The sequence below is a fragment of the Bombus impatiens genome, unplaced genomic scaffold, assembly GCF_000188095.3.
Source record: "Bombus impatiens unplaced genomic scaffold, BIMP_2.2 scf_0096, whole genome shotgun sequence".
Taxonomy (NCBI): domain Eukaryota; kingdom Metazoa; phylum Arthropoda; class Insecta; order Hymenoptera; family Apidae; genus Bombus; species Bombus impatiens.
The window spans coordinates 985,996-1,007,030 of record NT_176515.1 but is presented as its reverse complement, the minus strand read 5'-3'; the positions used below and the strand labels follow the sequence as shown (position 1 = coordinate 1,007,030).

At 40.2% G+C, this 21,035-nt stretch overlaps 4 protein-coding genes across 4 annotated transcripts in view; 3 read left to right on the top strand and 1 right to left on the bottom strand.

Annotated features, from left to right (window-relative positions):
• The window catches only part of LOC100744760 (flotillin-2), an 89,880-nt gene that overhangs the window by 35,741 nt on the left and 33,104 nt on the right, over positions 1-21,035 (bottom strand). The window lies entirely within an intron of this gene.
• Positions 1,249-3,574, top strand: LOC100745241 (glucose dehydrogenase [FAD, quinone]-like). The gene is made up of 2 exons (XM_024364439.2): positions 1,249-1,624; positions 1,837-3,574. Exons 1-2 carry the CDS (start codon positions 1,283-1,285, stop codon positions 3,370-3,372), a joined length of 1,878 nt encoding a protein of 625 aa, XP_024220207.1. The 5' UTR covers positions 1,249-1,282; the 3' UTR covers positions 3,373-3,574.
• On the top strand, positions 3,753-10,918 carry LOC100745120 (glucose dehydrogenase [FAD, quinone]-like). Its single transcript, XM_012394605.3, has 5 exons — positions 3,753-5,834; positions 6,339-6,595; positions 7,965-8,129; positions 8,316-8,468; positions 8,560-10,918. The coding sequence occupies exons 1-5, from the start codon at positions 5,324-5,326 to the stop codon at positions 9,856-9,858; spliced, it is 2,385 nt and encodes a 794-aa protein (XP_012250028.1). The 5' UTR covers positions 3,753-5,323; the 3' UTR covers positions 9,859-10,918.
• LOC105682158 (glucose dehydrogenase [FAD, quinone]) lies at positions 12,953-19,344 on the top strand. Its single transcript, XM_012394617.3, has 4 exons — positions 12,953-13,561; positions 14,746-15,334; positions 15,513-15,696; positions 17,421-19,344. The coding sequence occupies exons 2-4, from the start codon at positions 14,930-14,932 to the stop codon at positions 18,725-18,727; spliced, it is 1,896 nt and encodes a 631-aa protein (XP_012250040.1). The 5' UTR covers positions 12,953-13,561; positions 14,746-14,929; the 3' UTR covers positions 18,728-19,344.

The following is a 21,035-nucleotide window of genomic DNA, read 5'->3' as shown; positions in this document are numbered from 1 at the left end:
TTCGTATATCGCTGTATTATTCAGAAAGCGTGAAGATTACGATTTATCAGGAAATAAACTAAAAGAAGATAGAAAATAATGTGCATAAATAGCGCGCGAACGACGTGTCGACATCAAAAGTAATTCATACTCGAGCCGGGAGCTACAGAGGAAGTGCGAGGTCGAACCGGATTTCTTATTGGTTCGTTCCAACAATTTTATATTGGTAATTAAATTTGAAAATATTTGATATTTTGTGAAAATCCATTTGATAATTATCGAGTATAGAGCGTGAAACGTGTTGTCAGTATCGGCATTCGGGAAATCTTTTTCTCTACACGTATGACCGTCGCTCGGCGTTCCTTTTCAACTTCTAAAGCAATTTATGTTTAACGCTATACGTGTATCATCTAACTATTTATTTTATAACTGTTATAGATAAATTGAAGGCAAATTTAGATAAACATGTTATATATATGAAAAATAATTATCTCTCACGTCGAATAAGTTTAGATCAGGCTACGTAAAAATGCGGTCGCCTACATCGAAATACGTTCAATTAATGTTAAATACGTTTCTCAAATGAAAGAATACCGCATGTTTCTACAAAATTATCGCATCGAAACGGAACCATCTGTTACGTCGGGCGACATTCTACCTAGACCAGGCCACACACCGCTCACAGGATGGCAACCAAATGTCCGCACGCCCTTCACTGCGTATTTTCGATAGTCTTAAAAACCGGTCATGAATCTTAGGAATTTCTAAGATTCTTCAGACCGAACCAAACATCTGCACCGAGTCTCTGTCTAAAGGTTATTTTTTTATTACGGAAAGACAGGAGAAGTTCGTTTTTCTCATGTACGATGTTTCACACTAGCAACTTTCTCTCGGGGTTAACACCTTTTCCCCACCCTTCCACATCAATCTAGAAAATTAACCAATTACCAGAGAAGTCCTTCCCTCACTCACCCAACAAGAACTTGATCTTAACAAATCAGCTTTTCTCGCGTCATTAGATCCACTTATCGCGAGTGTCCTCCGTTGCATCATCCTTACAGAAAGTCAGTCTTTATACATTTTCTGAACCTTCGACATCGAAGCGTGCGTCGCGTACAACACCTCGTTACTCTAGCTATCGATCGAATTTAATTGTATGTTTCTAGTCAAGAAGTTGTTGGAATTATATAAGTCTATAAGTGAATTTTAACGTCATTATCTAATGCGATAATTTTCTGTCAATTTTACACTTTTGCTTTATAATTTTAGGAGGCGCCGATAGCGCTCAACCAAAAAATAGGACATGGAGTCGTGTATGAGCGCAAATTGCGCGGCAGCGTTATCGTCAACGCCAGGCTCCATTTTTACTCATTTCATACAAGTACTGTTGGCAAGCCTGTGTACTTTAAGCAAAAACGGGGACTATCCAATCGATCGGACGGAAGAGATTTTGGTTTCGGAAAGAGAATTCGATTTCGTGATCGCGGGAGGTGGAACGGCGGGTACTATCCTTGCTCGTAGATTGACGGAAGTAATGGATTGGAAGGTTCTACTGATCGAAGCTGGAGAAGATCCTAATCCCATTACCGACGTTCCCGGTCTCTTCGTAACGTTGCTCGGCCAGGTTCAGGACTATTCTTACAAGGTATGAAAATTAAAGTAAATTAACGCTCGGGAAATCGATCCGATTCGTTGCTAAACCAATCACGGCAAAAGTTAGTTTCATCGACGAGTACAATTATTCGCAAGTTTTTGTCTTCGAAGGAAGAAAAGTACGAAGAACGAGAAGTTCTCTGGGTAAGCTTGGTCTCGAGGTGTGCCCTTGACGTACCTTCGATCAACCGTTTCTGTTCACAGGTGGAGCCTCAAGAAGGTATGTGTCAGGGTAGCACGAATAAGCAATGCAGATGGTCGAAGGGCAAGGCTCTTGGTGGTAGTTCCGTCATCAACGCCATGATACACGTGTTTGGGAACGACAGGGACTACGACAAATGGGCCAGTCTAGGCAACGAAGGATGGAGCTACAAGGAAGTGCTTCCGTACTTCAAGAAATCTTTGAATTGTCCGGCAGAACATATAGCTAAGTGGGGGGAAAAGTATTGCGGAATCGGTGGGCCGATGAACATCAGACACGACAATTACTCCATAACAAACATCCTAGACATCGTTCTAAATAGCGCACACGAGTTAGGATTCAACGTTCTCGAACCACTGATCGGTGATCGTTTCGTTGGATTCGGTAGAGCAATGGGCACCATGGAAAATACGCGTCGCGTTAATACCGCCAAAGCTTTCCTATCTCCCATCAAGGACAGAAAGAACCTGTACGTGATGAAATCCAGTAGGGTGGACAAGATTCTATTGGAAGGTGATCGAGCGACCGGTGTTCGCGTCACCTCGAAGGATGGTCGATCGATCGACGTAAAAGCATCGAAGGAGGTGATTCTTTCCGCGGGAAGCATCGCTAGTCCTCAAATAATGATGCTTTCGGGAATCGGTCCCAAGGAACATCTGACAGAAATGGGAATACCGACCGTGGCCGATCTACCGGTCGGAGAAAATCTTCAGGATCATATCGTTTGGTTAGGAATGCACATAGCTTACGTGAACGAATCGACAGTGCCACCATCTGCAACGTTTTTGATGGACGCAACTTACGAATATCTAGCGCACAATTCCGGAGAATTAGCCGCTACAGGGATCAATCTTCTCGGTTTTGTCAATGTCAACGATCCTAGTTCCGTGTATCCGGACATTGAATTCCACTTTGGCCATTTTCCACGTTGGAACCCGGTCAAAGTAGGATCTCTAATGGCGACGTTTGCGTTTAACGACGAATTGATACGAGAAACGCAAAAAAACATCATGGAGTCGGACGTGCTCTTTCCTTGCACTGTTTTATTGAATCCTAAGAGTCGAGGAGTTGTAAAGTTGCGCAGCGTCGATCCAGCTGACCCTGTCAAGATCTACGCGAATTATTTAACCGAACAGGAGGACCTGAAAACGTTGTTAAAATCCGTCGACACTGTCAAGTCTTTGTTGAATACCGAAACGATGAAGAAGCACGGTATGTGGTTGCGACATTTCGATATTCCCGGATGCCGGCATACGCAGCCCGATTCTACCGAATACTGGGAATGCAGTATCAGACACGTAGCTACTTCGTTGTTTCACGCGGCTGGCACGGTTAGAATGGGACCGTCTAACGACCCCAGGGCCGTCGTGAATGCCAGATTGAAAGTACACGGTATCGACAAGTTACGAGTGATCGATGCGTCGATCATGCCAAACATCGTTAGCGGAAACATTAACGCACCGACGATGATGATCGCCGAGAAGGGAGCGGATATGATCAAGGAGGATTGGGGGACAAGAGTACACGTGGAACTGTAAAAGGTCTGGCTAATGTACGATGTGTTTCATAGTATCGTTAGAGTCCGATAGAGTTCGATACGCGAAACACGCAAAAGCACGAAACCAATTAATAATCCACGAAATTACACGAAAGTTATTTTTCTCCTGATTATAATAACAACGATAATAACAATCTGTATCGCGTACTGTAAAACGTAGTAATAAAATTAACTTCAAGAAATTCGTCGATCACTATTTTTAACAAATAGGATAATTCAAAGTATTCGAATGGTTCACTTACCGTGTAACTTGCGAACAATTTTCAAACTGCGTCACACGACCGTTTCTCTGTTCTAGAACTGCAATTCGCAGGTAATTGCATCGTAACATTCCGATGCATTTTACGCTTCTTTTGCAACTCGGTGAACGCACTTACGTCTCAATACCAGTACGTTTTACCCGTGACAACGACAACTCGTCGACATGCAGGGCAAGTCGTAAAGAATTTATTCGTTAAAGAATCGGCATCATTTACGACAAAATATCTAGCAGAACGAACTTCGTTTTATGTGGTAGCAAATTAATCGAAATTCGGTGAAAATTTGTAACTACGAACCATTCCATGAGATTCGTTCGCAACTCTACTCGTTCGTTCACGAAAAATCCAACTTTCGTAGAATCTAGTCTATGATGATAGTAAATGAAAAGCAGGAGGTGTGGATTTCGCAAGGCTTTAACCAGGAAACGAAGCGAAATGACTTTTCTAATAAATGAAAGCGTGCAACACTCCGAGCCGTTGCAAAAAGTACGGGGTAACAGGGGGACGTCGCAAGAAACAACGCCATCGCCTGCATTTCCGTCGATCTCCGACAAGAACAAGAACCAGGCTGCCACTTTCCTTCTCAAATCAATCGTCGATGGTCAGCGATATCCGTAACAAAGACCCTTCCCGTGGCCAACCGAGCCTTGGGTTGCATCCATTCGTATATCGACGTTCAACCGAGTCGTCGGGTACGACGGTTTTCACCTGGGTTCCGGATAAGTGTTTCAGTGTTTTAATGTTACCATATACTCGATAGTTTTTAGCTTTAACGCGATAAAAACGGGCTTTACCGCGTAACGTATGTATAAAAAGTTGACGGAAAGTGAATTCGATAGTGTAAAATTAACAATTCGAAATATCGTCTTTTCTTCGCTTATGTTTTGCTTCGACCCAACGACGATGGTTTACTTTAGAAACGCTTGATTCGCCGCGTTTTCTGGAAGTGCTAATGTAAGTTTATGCAATCTAATATTAACGTCTTTCGCGTGAAAGTAACTCGAATAAGAAGCCACGTGCCTGTCATCAATTAAGTAATAAATAAACTAATAAAGTTAAGTAATAAATTATCGACCAACGAATAACTTTTTTTAAAGACTTTTACCATAAAGAGGATATTAGTGACAGGTAGCACTTAACGAGCTAAAAACACGACTGCTTTTGAAGAACGAATGGCAATCACCCCGTGTCGTTGCTTCGTTCCCATATGTAAACGACGAAGGCGATACAACCAACCCTTTGTGGTTTAAACGACGTTCGGAAGCTTTTTCTTCTGCTACTGGGCACAAACGGCTCTGCATTGGAAGAGGATAGAAGGAAATACAATCGTCGTTCACGTTTTCCGTTTATCACATCGAATTACACACTTTTACAACCGTAAGCGTAATTTAACTAATTATAAAATTGTAGAGCCTACGTAGATCGAAAATCGGAAACGTTAGAAATTCCAAAGTAAAACGAAAGAAGATATTTTCGTCCTTTCGAACGATCGAATACCTGTTAGCAAAATTTGTATCTACATTTATCGGTCGACTTCTCCTATCCAGTCGTTGCCGCTAGAATTCCTTTGCCCAGAAACTACTCTGCACAAACACGTCGTCAAAACCAATACGTAGCATCCAATTCGTTCTCCTCGACGGTCAAGCCAACCATCGAAAAGATCGAGAAACGATGTCGTGGGTGCCTCCGGATCTAGCGAGCCTGTGTTCGCCCCATTCCACCGTATCAACCTGCCAACCACCTACGTTCATGTTTCTCACGCTCGTCGCTCATCTCTTCGGTTATTCGAAAGACTCTTATCGTTATTCGTTCGATGATTTCGATTCTCAGAGTTCACCATGGAAATTCGATCGAGTCGAAGAATCGAGAAAACCAAAAGCCAGCGTAGAATATTTCGCAGGCTCGCGGCAAGATGGTATTTACGGCCGGAAGATTTCGTTGCAGGACGATCCTGCGTCAATGAAATCACCGAGCGGAGTTTACGATTCGGTACTTTGGTACGATCGTGGAACTTTAACGAGAGCCAAGGATGAAAGCGACGACAGCCAGGCCGTTAACGCTAAAATAGGTTGGTCGGTGGCGAATTTAACAGGAATTTACGATTTCTATCGACGAACGGGAATCGTGGATCGACCGATCGACACGCCGGTTACGATTTACAATGGCTTTGTTGCCGAGAAAGGTAAAGAACGATCGATTTTTGTATGCGCGTTATGTGTTTTTGTTTGGCAACTGCACAGATTTCACCCTTTCTTCCCGATTGTGAGATAAAAATCGTGGAAAGTGGTAGAACGAAGGAAATTAGACGTTTTTCTTGGAATATGAATATTTTATTCTTCGCGTTTTATCTTCCTCTATGTCGTTTAATGAAATTCGATTTGATTAAAATTCGCGTATGTAACGTTTGAATCGTAGTATGAAATTATTTAGCATTATTTTATATGCAAGTTGACACAAGATAACGACGTCGGAACATTTCAAATAGCTACTATGTAAGTGAAAGTATTTGTCTAACGTGTTTATTTTGCAATTAATAATCCGATAAGGTTAGAATGTAAACATATATGTAGTATCTAAAAAACATTTACATAACAGAGTGAAAATTCAAAGCAAAAAAAAATTCTTTAATCGTTTACTGCTTAACTCGAATACATATTTTTTTAATTTACGATGCTAATTTTTACAGGAAAAACGTACGATCAACCACGATGGATAAACGATGCCACGAACGGACATTCACGTTCGTTGACTCTGAAAAACCAACCGAACGACCAAAATTATAATCTACGGGCGACGCAACAAATTTTCATGGACACCGAGATCACCGTGAATTCGCCGCAAGCGACGAACTTGCCAACGAAAGTGTACGATTTCGTTATCGTTGGAGCTGGATCGGCAGGATGCGTCCTTGCGAATAGACTAAGCGAAGTAAAACATTGGAAGGTAGCTACCTGGTTCGTCTTTTGGTTTTAATTTGGAATCGCGCGGAAACTCTCGGCGTTGGTGGTGGTGGTGGTGGTGCGATTAGCTTGGAAACGATTGCTCGAGCCAAGATAAGTCGAGGAAAAATGCAATTATCTTTTTCTTCGAGTCTTGGTTTGCGAGAAGATCGAGTTTGAATATTCGTCGAGTACACACGCACTTAACTAATTTATTCGATGTCACCAATTTAGTTGTTGGCCAAGTGGTAGCGATTTCTACGTGCTTCGAACGACAAATTTTAGTTCACTTGCTGTTACTCGTGGAATAAAACCTGCAGACCGGTCGTAAATACCGCCAGTCGTACAGCGCTGTACGTATTTAACATATTCGTCGTACAGTCAATCGTCAGTGACCTATGACGAATCTTTCGTTTTCACCGCATCGTAAAAAGTAACTATTTTTACATTTTAAACGACGTAAAATATTGTAATGTATAAAAATATTGTATATGTAACGAATGGAAATATTCAGTGTCTAAAATATTCGTTTTTCAAAGTAATAAAGTACACCTTTCGAATGAATTTACAGTCAGTCGAGTTTACAGGAAGAAAAATCGTTGAAATTTTTACGTAGACAAACAAGTCTTGCGCTAAATTCCATTGTCGTTCAACGAACAGAAAGGATACGTTTTTACGGACACGTGGAAATAAGAATTAGCGAGACTTCTACTAACGTAGCGCGTTGCAAATCGGTGACTAACGGCTGACTAACGAATGACAAGCCGAAGAGATCTAAGCGAAGATTGCGGCAAAATTCTACAACGAAACAATTAAAATGATCGAGATAGATAAAGGGAAACTCTGCGCTTTCAACGAAATTAAAGCTACGGAAAATGCAGCTATAGTATACGTAAAAAAAAATGTATAAAATCGATATTAACGAATTACGAAGAACTTTTGCTTTTTAAAAAATATTTTATGCCGTAGCACGCTTTGTTGCGTTCGATGCGTAAAGCTTGAGAAAACTGATAATCCTCTCGTTGAAAAGTCGAGGGCTTCTTTGAAACGGGTCACGGAACAGAAGATCGTCGATGATTATGTCGTGACCATTTGAAGGCTTCGTAGCGATTAAAACAGGCCACGAAACGCATCACGCTTATTGGATTATTTTGAGAATCGTCGACGACGATGATTCTAGATGTGTATCTTCAACGACGATATCTTGCTAATTTACTATGATATCACGATTTAACGATTTAACGATTTAACGATTTAACGATTTAACGATCTAACGATTACAAATGTCCCACGTAGAATACAGTCACGATTCATAAGTAAATAACATCGACTAAGAGAAACTACTTATTTCCAAACTTTTCGATTATTTTTAGATACTGTTGTTGGAAAGTGGCACGGAAGAACCAATGGTAGCCGATATTCCGGCGTTCGCCTCTATGTTACAAGCCAGCAATATCGATTGGATGTATCGTACGCAACCGGAGCGACACTCTTGTCGATCGAGACGGGGTAAAAGTTGCGCGTGGCCAAGGGGCAAAGTACGTATTCCGATGTTCCAACATCGAACGAAGAAATTAATTACCGCGAATGAACGTACCGAGAGTTTGAAATTTCAGAAATACCAAACGATCGATAAAGACTGTCAAACTTGGAATTTTTCTTCGTTTATTATTTACAAAGTTACAAGTATCTGGACTTTAAAAAGTGTATCGTCTTTCGTATAGGTGATGGGTGGTTCCAGCAGTATCAATTATATGATTTACATTCGTGGTAATCCGAGAGACTACGACGAATGGGCGGAAGAAGGGAATTACGGCTGGAGCTACGAAGAAGTTTTGCCATATTTTCTCAAATCGGAAAATAACAAGAATCCGGAGGTGACGAATCGATCGAAGCTTTTAAAATCGCAATATCGAAAGCGAATAAACAGGTAACGAGAAGATGGAATAAAATCGGTATTTTCTCCAGGTCGTGAAAAGCAATCCATACTACCACAAAGAAGGAGGCTATCAGTCGGTAGAACGATTTCCATATACCGACGTCAACGCAGAGATCCTGTTGAACGCCTGGCGAGAACTCGGACACGAATCGGTGGATTCCAACGCGAAGAGTCAGCTGGGCGTGATGAAACTGCAAATGACTTCTGCTCGTGGAATGCGTCAAAGCGCGAACAGCGCGTTCGTCAGACCCGTCAGACGCAAACGGAAAAATCTGACGGTCGAAACCGAAGCTCACGTCACGAGATTGTTGATAGACGACGAAACAAAACGCGTGACCGGTGTCGAGTACGTTTCGACAGCCACGGGATTTACAAGGTCGGTTTCAGCTAGGAAAGAGGTGATTCTGTCGGCCGGCGCGATCAATTCGCCTAAAATCCTGATGCTGTCTGGAATTGGTCCGACGGAAGAGTTGAGGAAACACGGGATCGCGGTGGTCAGCGACTTACCAGTTGGAAGGAATCTTCAAGATCACGTGACGATGGATGGCGTTGTGATCGCGCTAAACGTTACTTCGACGAGTAAAGACAACGATTTGAAAGAAAATGACATTTTCTATTACGAGAAAACCCAGATGGGACCACTATCCGCCGCTGGTGCCATTACCTGTGGCGTCTTCCTGCAGACGATTTCTCAACGCGAGTACGATCTACCGAACATACAGTATGCGTTCGATGCCAGCAATCAGCAGGACTATCTGAAAGATCCGGAAGAATATCGCGAAACAGCGGTCGAACCGCTGTCCTATTACGACGCTATTAACGTTAGACCGATTTTATTGTCGCCAAAGAGCAGAGGATATATACTGTTAAACGATACCGATCCGTTGTGGGGACCACCGTTGATCTATCCCGGATATTTTACGAGCTATCCCGACGCGGATGTATTGGTCGAAGGAGTAGAAGCTGCTTTAGAGTTGTTTCGTACGGACTCGTTTCAAAAATATGGTTTCCGGCTGATCGATACACCTCTGCCTTCGTGTAGACATTTCGTATTCGCTACGAAGGATTACTGGAAGTGCGTGATGATGGAGTACACGGCAACGATCTATCATCCGGTAGGTTCGTGTAAAATGGGGCCAGATTGGGATCCCGACGCGGTCGTAGATCCCACGCTAAGGGTATACGGAGTTAGCGGGCTGAGGGTCGTCGACGCTTCGATAATGCCAAAGATCGTTAGGGGGAACACGAACGCGCCTACTATCATGATCGCGGAGAAAGCCAGCGATATGATCAAAGAGGACTGGTTGCGTGGTAAAAAGTTTGTCTAGGGCGACACCATCTAAAGCGAGTATAGCAACGTTAGCGGAAACAAACAACTTTGAATTGCACGAGTAGCGAGGCTTTGTTAGCGTTTCTACGTTGAAACGCGGAATTCTTTTCAGGGTAGAAAGGTAGAACGGGGTAGAAGAGATTTATAGCGTTTATATATAAATCGATACAACGAATAGATCGCGGAACTATTTTTAGAGCAAAAGTTGGCACGAAATATTAGTTTTAAATTTAGAACATGGATTACTCGGTGAAAAAAACGATTACTTTCGGAAACGTACTATAGAAAAATTCGCATATACGCGTACGTTCCTGTACAAGTATCTCATATCGTATTAGGTTGTCCGAAAAGTATCTTTCTGTGAAACGTCGTGGTGTTTATCTGAACAGAACAAAACGGATCGTACGTAATTCGACAAAATAATATAAAACAAAAAACGTTGTGCGTCTATTATTTCCTCGTAAAACGAAAGAAACTTTTTGGACAACCTAATATTTCATCAAGTATCGATATTTCTTACGACGTAACGTAGGTTAATGTAATTCGCGGTTAGAAGTCTCACCGCGCAAGATATTATGCGCAATGACACAGAGAAAGTATATAATTGTTAGTTAGAAACGAATAGGTAAAACCTTAGACTTTAGACCAATATATGTCACAATACGGTAGATGAACTCGGTCTAGTACGTTCTTTCTTATCGCGCTTCGATGGAAACGAATAAACATTACTCGTTTACTTGGACGTATCGCGTGTTGCCTGCTGTTAGGCTCGTGCGAACTATCGCGTCTATTTCTCTGTGACATTCGAACGTTTATACATCTATGTATTAAATATTTGTATATGTACAACGAATATGTTTGCATCTAGAAGATAAGTTCCATGTTATTCGTTGTTAGGCTAAAATGCGAGTAGATAAGTACCTTCGTCCGGAATATCGAAAGACCAACGAAGAATTTAACGTTATCGTTCGCCATCTTACCTGAAACAGAAAAACAAGTCGTATTACCTTTTTATCCTGCAAACAGTCGAATAAAGATAAATTCACGCTTCGTTAACACGTTCAGCTTGTGTTACTCGTGCGTCTTATTTATTTATTCTGTACTTTCGCCAAATGCGAAGACACGACAACATCTTCCAGATCAGCCGACGAAACCTCCTTGATGGACGAATACAGCGACCGGATTTTACGAGACAATGATCGCTTTAAACAGTCGCGATCGATGTTTTCGAAAGCGCAAACGATCGTAATCGTCACCGCGTGAGTAAATCGTTGTGTCAATCGTTGGCCGAAAGGTGTCACCCTTATGGCGATTCAATGGAGATTTCCGTCTCTTTGCGATTCTTGCACAATAACAAAATCTGAACTTTATAACTATGTCACGAATGAGTAAAGATGCAACGAATAATTATACTTGGCATCAAGATATCAAAGTGCTAAGCCAAGTGCCCGTCGATAATTAGATTATCAATAACGAACAGCTGTGAAACGTATCTATTATGAATCGTCTGTTGCTCCATTTCTTCTGCCAACGTTTTTTTTTTTTTTTTTTTATTGGCACGATTACCGTAAGATATAATTATCGTCCGTTTTTTTTACCGCAGAAACTCTTAAGATTCTATATTCTACTCATTTCCAGTGACCTCCGTCTAATAACTGTACGAAGGAAGGTAATCTTCTAGAAAACATCGGTGAGCATCGCGAAATATGCGAAGACTCGTGGTTATTATCGCACAATCTACTTTTATGATTTTCAAGTCGACGATTCTTCGATCTGGATAAAACCTGATCGGTAAACCAACGATACGGTTTCGCGAGTTATATCGTTCTCTGTTCGATATGGAAGCAATAGATTCGTTATTTACGATCGTAAAGTTTCGATTCGCTAAAATCGATCGATAATTAGAAAAGTTTCCGACTAAAGAACGACTCGACCAATAAATTAATATTTCTCTCGATCGCATAATGGTAAATTCTCTGCAAAATTTCGTTCCTTCGAAAAGACGAAACACGATGATCCAACGCTCGATTCATGGCCACTCGTCGCTGTAAGTATAACCGACATCGCGTAGAAACGAAAAACTTTCACTCGAAGGGTCTTTCCCAATTTTTCAGATACGCGGTAGTATACGGACGCGATATCGTACAATTGGAGTGAAAAGGCAACTTGACCAAGGCGATTTCAAAATCGCCTGGGCGAAAGTGAAATGCTTCCGTCTAACGTATGGTACTTGTAGAATGCGGCGATGACCACGGCCGAAAGCCGAGGAGCAAGGGATAATCGAACAGAAAGAGAAGGAGAAAGCGTGCGAAAAATGCAAAGCTGTCGTTCGTCCTTCGGATCTTCGTCTCTCAGTCCACTAATATGCCACGAAAAATCGATCAAACGCGACTAAAAATGCTGCTCGAGATTGCTGTTTGATAAATACACGCATAGATTATTTATCGCGTGGTAAACATTTTTGAATCGTGTTCAATTTTTATTCGTGTTCGTTTCGCTTTCAAAAGCGATTTATGAGAACGTCGCGGTATTAAAATTCACGCAGAGACGATCGATCAACGGTATAAAAGTAGAACTGTTTAATCAAAGATTTCTTCATAACGAACCTAATGTTTATTCCAATAAATTTTATTTCCATATTCCTATAACGCAATTATATAGTTTAACGCAATTATAGTTATCCATGTCGTACATGTCGTTTTTACATTATTCACCTATGATATAAAAAAGAAGAATGTAAAACGGGTCACGATTCAAACGATATTATGCATGCTAATTTGCAAATATGATTACATCTCGTTAAACAAAGCGTATGTAGTACGTATACAGCGTGGCATAACGATCTTTTCGACGAGCAATAACTTATTTCGTGGGAAGTCCCCGTAATCAAATGTCCACTAAAAATACTTGTCACCGTTGATCGTTTACGAAAGCGAAAATCAAGTTTCGGTAACTTATCTTAGTCTCGGCAGTATCTTTGAACGATCGAATGAAACCGTCGTATGATTCACGAACCGATTCGGCGATAAACATAGAACGCCAATTTTTCAAATTAGATTTTTAAAAATCTGAAAATTGATAAAATTATACAACACAAGACGCTCTTATCTATTTTATATAGGCGTTAAAGGATCGCTTCGTTGGAAGTTGGTTTGATGAATCGACGTAGACAGATACGGTCAATTAAACCGGTACCAGTATATCATAAATGGTAAGACTCCTAATGGATACAACGACTTCTGTGATTCTAGTCACATAACCATCGTTGTAGGTGAAGGTAACTGGATATTTGTGTCTCGGCGTCTAAATCGGTCAGTTATTACACGACATCGACGCTTATTCCAGTAAAATGTTTGTAGAATGCCGGTGCATGTAACGCTGGTGTAACGATCGTGGCATCGGTCACCGATTGGCCACACATACGAAACATTTCACCCCAAGGGTCAGTAGTGGTCGGATGGTAGGACCAAAGTGGTGGTACTACGGTACGTTTTATACGTAGAACGTGATGTTCGAGCATTCAGTCTTTCGCTTTCTCTGCGTTCGCGAGTTGCTCGATCGGCTTCCATGCATGCCTCCATGCATGGTCCACGAGGATCGTGCCTTTTTCTCAACCTCGCGGAATATACCTAGTCATGCGATCGATCGTTCGAACGATTTTCGTAGAACGACAGTAGGAATCGATAGTCCGAAACTGGAGAGTGAGTATCAAAGAAACGATGATTTAGCGATGATTTAGTGTCGTGGAAATAAAATGAAATCTACAGAACCGTTGGACGAGTAAAGTTGAATGGAACGAGTGCTGCAAACGGTAGTGTCAGAAACGATGATTTATTTGGTGAACACTCTTACGTTTATACGATTATTGTCTACGCTTCGTGAAAGTAACATGATGCTTTTTTCAATTTTTGAGTCATGATTAGACGTCGTTAAACGAACACGAGAAATACGAGAGCGATTTTTTTTAACCGCGTTTAATTCTGTTTGCAGCGTTCCATTCGACGAATCAAAACGAACTTTCTTACTATTTCCACCGACGTATAATACACCTCTCTTGTACCAAAAATACCAATCGTTACGAGCGAATGACGAGATCCGCAAAAGGAAAAGAAAGTGTATCGCGACCCTGACTGAAAATGTACGATCGGCAACGAGCGACAGGTTGCTCGTGAATAGCGATGTCACTGGACTGCATCGTTAAAAAAAAAGAAAGTTATGCAAACGCGAGATAACTTGGAATCGCTTCGCAGCGTGCTTTGTAGTTGCTTCTCGTCGAGTACTATATCGACGACTGACAGTCGGGATGACGAGTTTCGTGCCGGTGAATATAAGCCTCGTTAACATGTAAGTGAGAAACCGTGTTTCCAAGTTTCAGGTTTATTGTCTCGTGATGATACGAAACGTCACGAGCAGCAGTGCATAGAGCGATTAAAAAATAGTGGACACGTAAGTCGAATCGTTGAAAAAGTGTTTCTCGCGCAGGTGTAAAGTTTCAGGAGTTAATTTTACTTCCTTTATCACTGTGTATACAGAAAAATATGTCTTTTCTCGTCTTTGTGAGAAGTCTTTATAGGAAATAAATCATAAGGAACTCGCTGACACAAAATTCTCATCTTCCTCAAGAAGCTTACTCTTGTCAGCGAATTTTAACATATAATTAAATCAAAGATCAGGTAAAATTCTTCGCAAAATTTCCGATTGGCAAGAACGTTATTTCATCTCTTTGTAGGTTTTCTCAAGCATACGTATTAAGAAAACGTCGGTCTGTCACTCGCGAATCGGACGATTCTTTTAATTCGTCGCGAAGAATTTACCTTCCACGACTTGCAACGGAGCTTTGTATAATAACAGGGCTCGATGACATCGTTCGATTTTATTATTACAGAAGCAGACTTTCCACAGCGCGATCTCTTCTTTCTTCGAGAATGTTCAGAACCCTCGACGCGTAACAGAGACTCGAAGAAGAAGCAAGAAGAAAAAAAGAATCGAAACTCGAATGTTTCGTTCGAAACGTAGCTGTAATCGGGAAGATTTGGAGGAAAAGAAGTTGATTAAAAAACGGCAGAAAAATGAGTATCGTGACAGCAGCCACGTTGGCGGTAAAGGGTGCCACTGTTCTACTTGGAAAGGTGGCGATAATTCCTATTATCATAGCGGCTCTAGCATACTACAATTACGATCTGATGGATCCTGAGAATTATCCCAAAGTGACGAAGAATATAAGAAAGGAATACGATTTTGTGGTGGTAGGAGGTGGATCGGCTGGAAGCGTGGTTGTGAACAGACTTACAGAAAATCCTAAGTGGAATGTGCTGTTGTTAGAGGCTGGAGGACACGAAACCGAGATAACGGATGTCCCTATACTATCCCTTTATTTGCACAAGAGCAAAGTGGATTGGAAATATAGGACTCAGCCGCAAGATTCCGCTTGTCAAGCGATGATCGATCGACGATGCTGTTGGACCAGAGGAAAGGTTGAAACATTTTTGTAGCAAAGAAATACTCTGATCGAATATTTTATTAACGTTAGAACGTTAATTTTCTCAAAAATCTCCATTTCCGACTTTTCAGTAATTGCGAAGATACAAAGTCGGAAACCAGTATATTTTCACGATTGAAAATATTTAATATCTCTTTTTAATGGTATTTTAGGTTTTGGGTGGCTCGAGCGTGCTTAACACGATGCTCTATATTCGAGGAAATCGACGAGATTTCGATCAGTGGGAAAGTTTCGGAAACCCTGGATGGGGTTACGAGGATGTTCTGCCTTATTTCAAAAAATCTCAAGATCAAAGAAATCCCTATTTAGCTCGCAATACTAGATACCATGCCACTGGTAAGACGCTATATTTTTAATACAAATATTTATTAACAAACAAGCAAGCTAGAAACTTGGATCTTATTTCTTTTATATCTCGATTTAACGAATCGAAGGGCACTATACGGCCAATCTTATTACGTCTTACAGCCTTATACCTAAGTGATTTTTCATAAATTATTATCAGAATACATTACTAACGCATTAATGTAACACATATTATTAACAGAACAGATTCCAATCTTTACGTGAGGTGAAACGAGTATAATTGTAAAATACTATAGAAAGAAAAATTCCTTCGTTAAAAGAATACGCGTGAAAGGTTACACGTTATATTTTGATCATTCGCATAAATATCACTTTCTTTACTAACAATTAGAGTGGCAACGATTAATCGTTATAGCGATAATATCCACCAAACGGATATACGATATATTACCTAAGAAAAAAGTGGTTAAGTTGGTTGTGATTTTGCTCTAATGCGTCCGAGACTTCAATTCCATACGCAAATGATTCAAATTATAATTGATCTTGCCGAGCAAGAGATTTTTAAAATATGTGCAACAATTACGATACATCAAAAGAGCGAGTCTGTTTGTAGAGAGATAACAAATTGATTTTCAATGATAACATGGCATTTGCATCGCATTACTAACGATATACAGGGTGGTTGGTAACTGGTGGTACAAGCGGAAAGGGGGTGATTCTACGCGAAAAAAGAAGTCGAAAATATAGAATAAAAATTTTTCGTTTGAGGCTTTGTTTTCGAGAAAATCGATTTTGAATTTTCGTTCGGTACGGTTGCACTTTATCACGTCTCGTTATAACGGATCTCACTGTAGATCGTTGTCTCGATTGACGTTATTTTTCTAATTTTTAAAATTTTTAAATTTTTAAATTTTTAATTTTTAAAATTTTAAAATTTTAAAATTTTTAATTTTTTAAATTTTCAAGTTTTTAAGTTTTTAAATTTCTAAGTTTTTAAATTTTTAAATTTTTAAATTTTTAAACTTTTATCCTATATTTTCGATTTCTTAGAATCACCCCCTTTTCGCTTGTACCACCAGTTACCAACCACTCTATATATATATAATTAGCATTTCGAAAAAATCGACTCTGAATTTTCGCTGGGTGCACTTTATCATGTCTCGTTATAACGGATCTCACTGTAGATCGTTGTCTCGATTGACGTTATTTTTCTAATTTTTAAAATTTTTAAATTTTTAAATTTTTAATTTTTAAAATTTTAAAATTTTAAAATTTTTAATTTTTTAAATTTTCAAGTTTTTAAGTTTTTAAATTTCTAAGTTTTTAAATTTTTAAATTTTTAAATTTTTAAACTTTTATCCTATATTTTCGATTTCTTAGAATCACCCCCTTTTCGCTTGTACCACCAGTTACCAACCACTCTATATATATATAATTAGCATTTCGAAAAAATCGACTCTGAATTTTCGCTGGGTGCACTTTATCATGTCTCGTTATAACGGATCTCACTGTAGATCGTTGTCTCGATGGAAAAATTAAAAAAAAAAGAAAAAAAATTAAAAAAAAGATTGTTATACTATATTTTCGACTTCTTTTTTCGCGTAGAATCACCCCCTTTCCGCTTGTACCACCAGTTACCAACCACCTTGTATATAAAATATCCATCGATCGTATTCGTGCTTCTATTCTCTTTTCTCTCAATTAAAATGAAACGATCTCTAATTCGACTAAATATTTGTCGTTTCTTCTCGAAGGAGGGTACCTGACGATTCAGGACTCGCCCTACAACACACCTCTAGGAGTGGCCTTCCTACAGGCCGGCGAAGAAATGGGCTACGACATAGTAGACGTAAACGGAGAGCAACAGACGGGCTTTGCTTTCTACCAATATACCATGCGAAGAGGAACGAGATGCAGCGCCGCGAAAGCATTCATCAGACCCATTCAGTTACGAAAAAACTTTCATCTATCCCTGTGGAGTCACGTAACCAAGGTCCTGATCGATCCACGAACGAAAAAAGCCTACGGCGTCGAGTTCATCAAAGAAGGCCGGAAAGAGGTAGTCTACGCCAGGAAGGAGGTCATTCTCTCGGCGGGTGCCATAAATTCTCCTCAGCTGTTAATGCTCTCGGGAATTGGACCTAGACAACACCTGGAAGAAGTAGGAATTACAGTGGTGCACGATTCTCCCGGAGTCGGACAGAACCTGCAGGATCACATCGCGGTTGGTGGTCTAGCTTTCTTGATCGATTACCCGATCAGTACCGTGATGACTCGCCTGGTGAACCTTAATTCCGCTCTACGGTACGCCATCACGGAAGACGGACCATTAACCACGAACGTAGGCTTAGAGTCCGTAGGTTTTATCTCGACGAAATACGCAAATCAAAGCGACGATTGGCCCGATATAGAATTCATGCTGACCTCTTCCTCCACTAGCTCCGACGGAGGCACGCACGTGAAAAATGCTCACGGACTCACGGACGATTTTTACAAGCAAGTATTCCAGAACATTAATTACCGCGACCTGTTCGGGGTGTTCCCCATGCTTCTCAGGCCTAAATCTCGCGGTTTCGTGAAATTAAAGTCGAAAAACCCTCTGGATTATCCCCTGATGTACCACAATTATTTGACCCACCCTTACGACGTGAATGTCCTGAGGGAAGGCGTGAAGGCTGCGATAGCTTTCGGAGAGACGAGCAGCATGAAAAGATTCGGTGCCAGATTCCACAATCGCGCTCTACCCAACTGTAACCACATACCTATGTTCACCGACGAATATTGGAACTGTGCCATACGACAATACACTATGACGATCTATCATATGAGCTGTACAGCGAAAATGGGTCCACCGACCGACCCCATGGCCGTCGTCGACCCCGAACTCAGAGTCTACGGTGTGACCGGGTTGAGGGTAATCGACGCGTCCATTATGCCGACGATCACCAACGGGAACATAAACGCACCGGTGATCATGATCGGAGAGAAAGGCGCGGATTTGGTTAAGAAGCAATGGCTATCACGGAGGAAGAGGGACAACGCCACGATCGTCGCAACGTGACTGGAAGAATTCTTGCCGAGAAATCAGCTTGTTCCGTCGATCGCCGAATGGATGTACTTGCCGCGTTATTTCGTAAATAAGAAATAAGAGAAAAGGGACTAGTATCGAGATCGATGTAGATCCACATAATGGAAATACCGTTCTCCGTCGATACGGCCTTTTGATTAGGCTTTTAATTTAACGATACGAAGGAACGCAAGGAGATGCGATCGTTTAATTGTCGTTAGGCTCGCTTATAAGTAATTTGTAAGTAATTTATCGATCGAGGACTCGATGACGTTAAAGGAAATGCGTATTTTATATTTTTTTCACACGACTAAAGGATAGGAAATGTGACCGTCGTAATGTACGATCGAATCGTTTCGTGGCTATACTGTTAACGACGTAAACGTATCCGATGCGAACCTTTAAAATCCGAAAGTGAGAAACAAATTCGTTTTCCGTTAGCGAAAAAGGAACATATATGAAACAGATGTTCTAATATCAATTCTATTCTAAAATAGAGTTAAACGTTCCGAAAGAACTTTTCGATAAGCGTCCGCTCCTCGGAAATTTATGGTTTACCGATGTCTTTTTCAATCCTCTCACTTTCTTCTCTTGGGTCAGATCGAAAGTTGTCAGAAAGAGAGAAAAAGAAAGAAAAAATGAAAAGATACCAGAAGTAAATTCCGTATAACAAGAACGACTTTGCTCGAGTCCAGGCTATTTAAGAATCAACAATTTTTTAAATATTTTTTTTCTACTTTTATATCGATATGTCATCGTCGTATAATTATCATCGTGTTCTCGGTTTTATTTTATTCTCTGTTACACAAGGAATAAGAAGGAAAATATTTCGCGTTTAACTGTTTTCCTACTGGAAAAATTACCGATGATTAGAGAAAGACGAAGATAAAGCATGTGACAGCTTTAGCAAACTCGTTTTAATTTTTAAAATTCCCGTATTACAACATAATCGATAAGCAGCATTTACACGTGCTCGATCACCCAATGAACTACTTACTTATGCAACATGATGTATGACCCGCCCCTTTATACAGGGTGTGGTGATATTTCTCTGGGTTTAATCGAGAAGCTATAAAGTCGTGAACGAACGTCGGTCAACGTAAGCGAGAATCAACGATCTGTTGATGCCTAGAATGTAGATTCAACGAATTAAATAAATAAGGTAGTCGGTACCAACGATCTATTACATAATATTGTGATCTACTTTCGACTCGAATAACTATGATGCGAATAATGCGAAACGCGAGTACGTTTTATTTCAATTTTAAATACCGAAGGTTCTGCTTCCGGAAAGATACTGTAAGAAGCAAGCGAGGTATCCGAAGGAGACTTCTAGGTAGGTTTGTAAAATCAAGACTAACTATTTAATTTGTTACAGATGATATACATATGTAGAAAGTAATAGATAAATGCTAATTCGAATAATTTATACGTAGCTACAACATTCGTAACTAACTTATTCGTAAATTAAAGAAACGAATGCGTTACCTGCGACCAAATAATATTTATTTTCCTATATCATGATATAAATGTCGTTACCATTAGAACTTGTTGATTTTGTAAATAATTAATACCGTTATTTATTAATATCGTCAAATTCACCATATATAATATGTACATATTTTAGTCGTTGTCGATGTTCCGAAAGCTCGAAAACTAGAATAATAGTAATAGTAGAAATAGTAGGAATATTTAAGTTACGTTAAGTTAATCAATTATAGTTAATTAATGGCTGCAACGGGTAGCCACCCTTAGTTTCCAATGAAGCACTTTTTTTTTTATCAGAATCTACGTTTCATTCTCATAGCATGAAATTTCTGTAACGACACGAGAGTATGTACTACCGAATTATACGAAAGTTAATGTACTTGGATCTGATTAATCGGTATGTCAATTCTATAGTACTTTTGATAGCCACTGTAGCATTAAGTAGGGTTTTTGAACGTTAGTCTTTTTGCAAAATTTACCGAGCCTGGCAATTTCAAAGGTAAATGTACAAAGCAAATACACTTGCAATTAGTCACCGTGAAAGGTAACCGTTCTATAATTTATTGTATCAAAAAATGTGAATGAAATAAATATAGACACGAGACAAATATGTTTATTCAGAGGCGATAGACCTCGAAATAGAAGCTTTACTTTCAACTACCTTACAAATTATCCTGCAAAGAAATATCTTACAATACCGTGTTTGATGGAATGATGGAACATCGCATTCATCGGTCAATCGCGGAATATGAACTGGATCGTAAACAATTTTTCCATCGCTGAAATGCGATAGCCGAATTACATTGCCAGTTAC

Excerpts from the sequence above, each read along its gene's own strand:
- LOC100745241 (XM_024364439.2), top strand. The coding sequence starts at position 1,283 with ATGGAGTCGTGTATGAGCGCAAATTGCGCGGCAGCGTTATCGTCAACG. Across the intron at positions 1,625-1,836 it reads TTCAGGACTATTCTTACAAG|GTGGAGCCTCAAGAAGGTAT; the intron begins GTATGAAAATTA and ends TTCTGTTCACAG.
- LOC100745120 (XM_012394605.3), top strand. The coding sequence starts at position 5,324 with ATGTCGTGGGTGCCTCCGGATCTAGCGAGCCTGTGTTCGCCCCATTCC. Across the intron at positions 5,835-6,338 it reads TGGCTTTGTTGCCGAGAAAG|GAAAAACGTACGATCAACCA; the intron begins GTAAAGAACGAT and ends TAATTTTTACAG. Across the intron at positions 8,130-8,315 it reads GCGCGTGGCCAAGGGGCAAA|GTGATGGGTGGTTCCAGCAG; the intron begins GTACGTATTCCG and ends TCTTTCGTATAG.
- LOC105682158 (XM_012394617.3), top strand. The coding sequence starts at position 14,930 with ATGAGTATCGTGACAGCAGCCACGTTGGCGGTAAAGGGTGCCACTGTT. Across the intron at positions 15,335-15,512 it reads GCTGTTGGACCAGAGGAAAG|GTTTTGGGTGGCTCGAGCGT; the intron begins GTTGAAACATTT and ends ATGGTATTTTAG. Across the intron at positions 15,697-17,420 it reads TACTAGATACCATGCCACTG|GAGGGTACCTGACGATTCAG; the intron begins GTAAGACGCTAT and ends TTCTTCTCGAAG.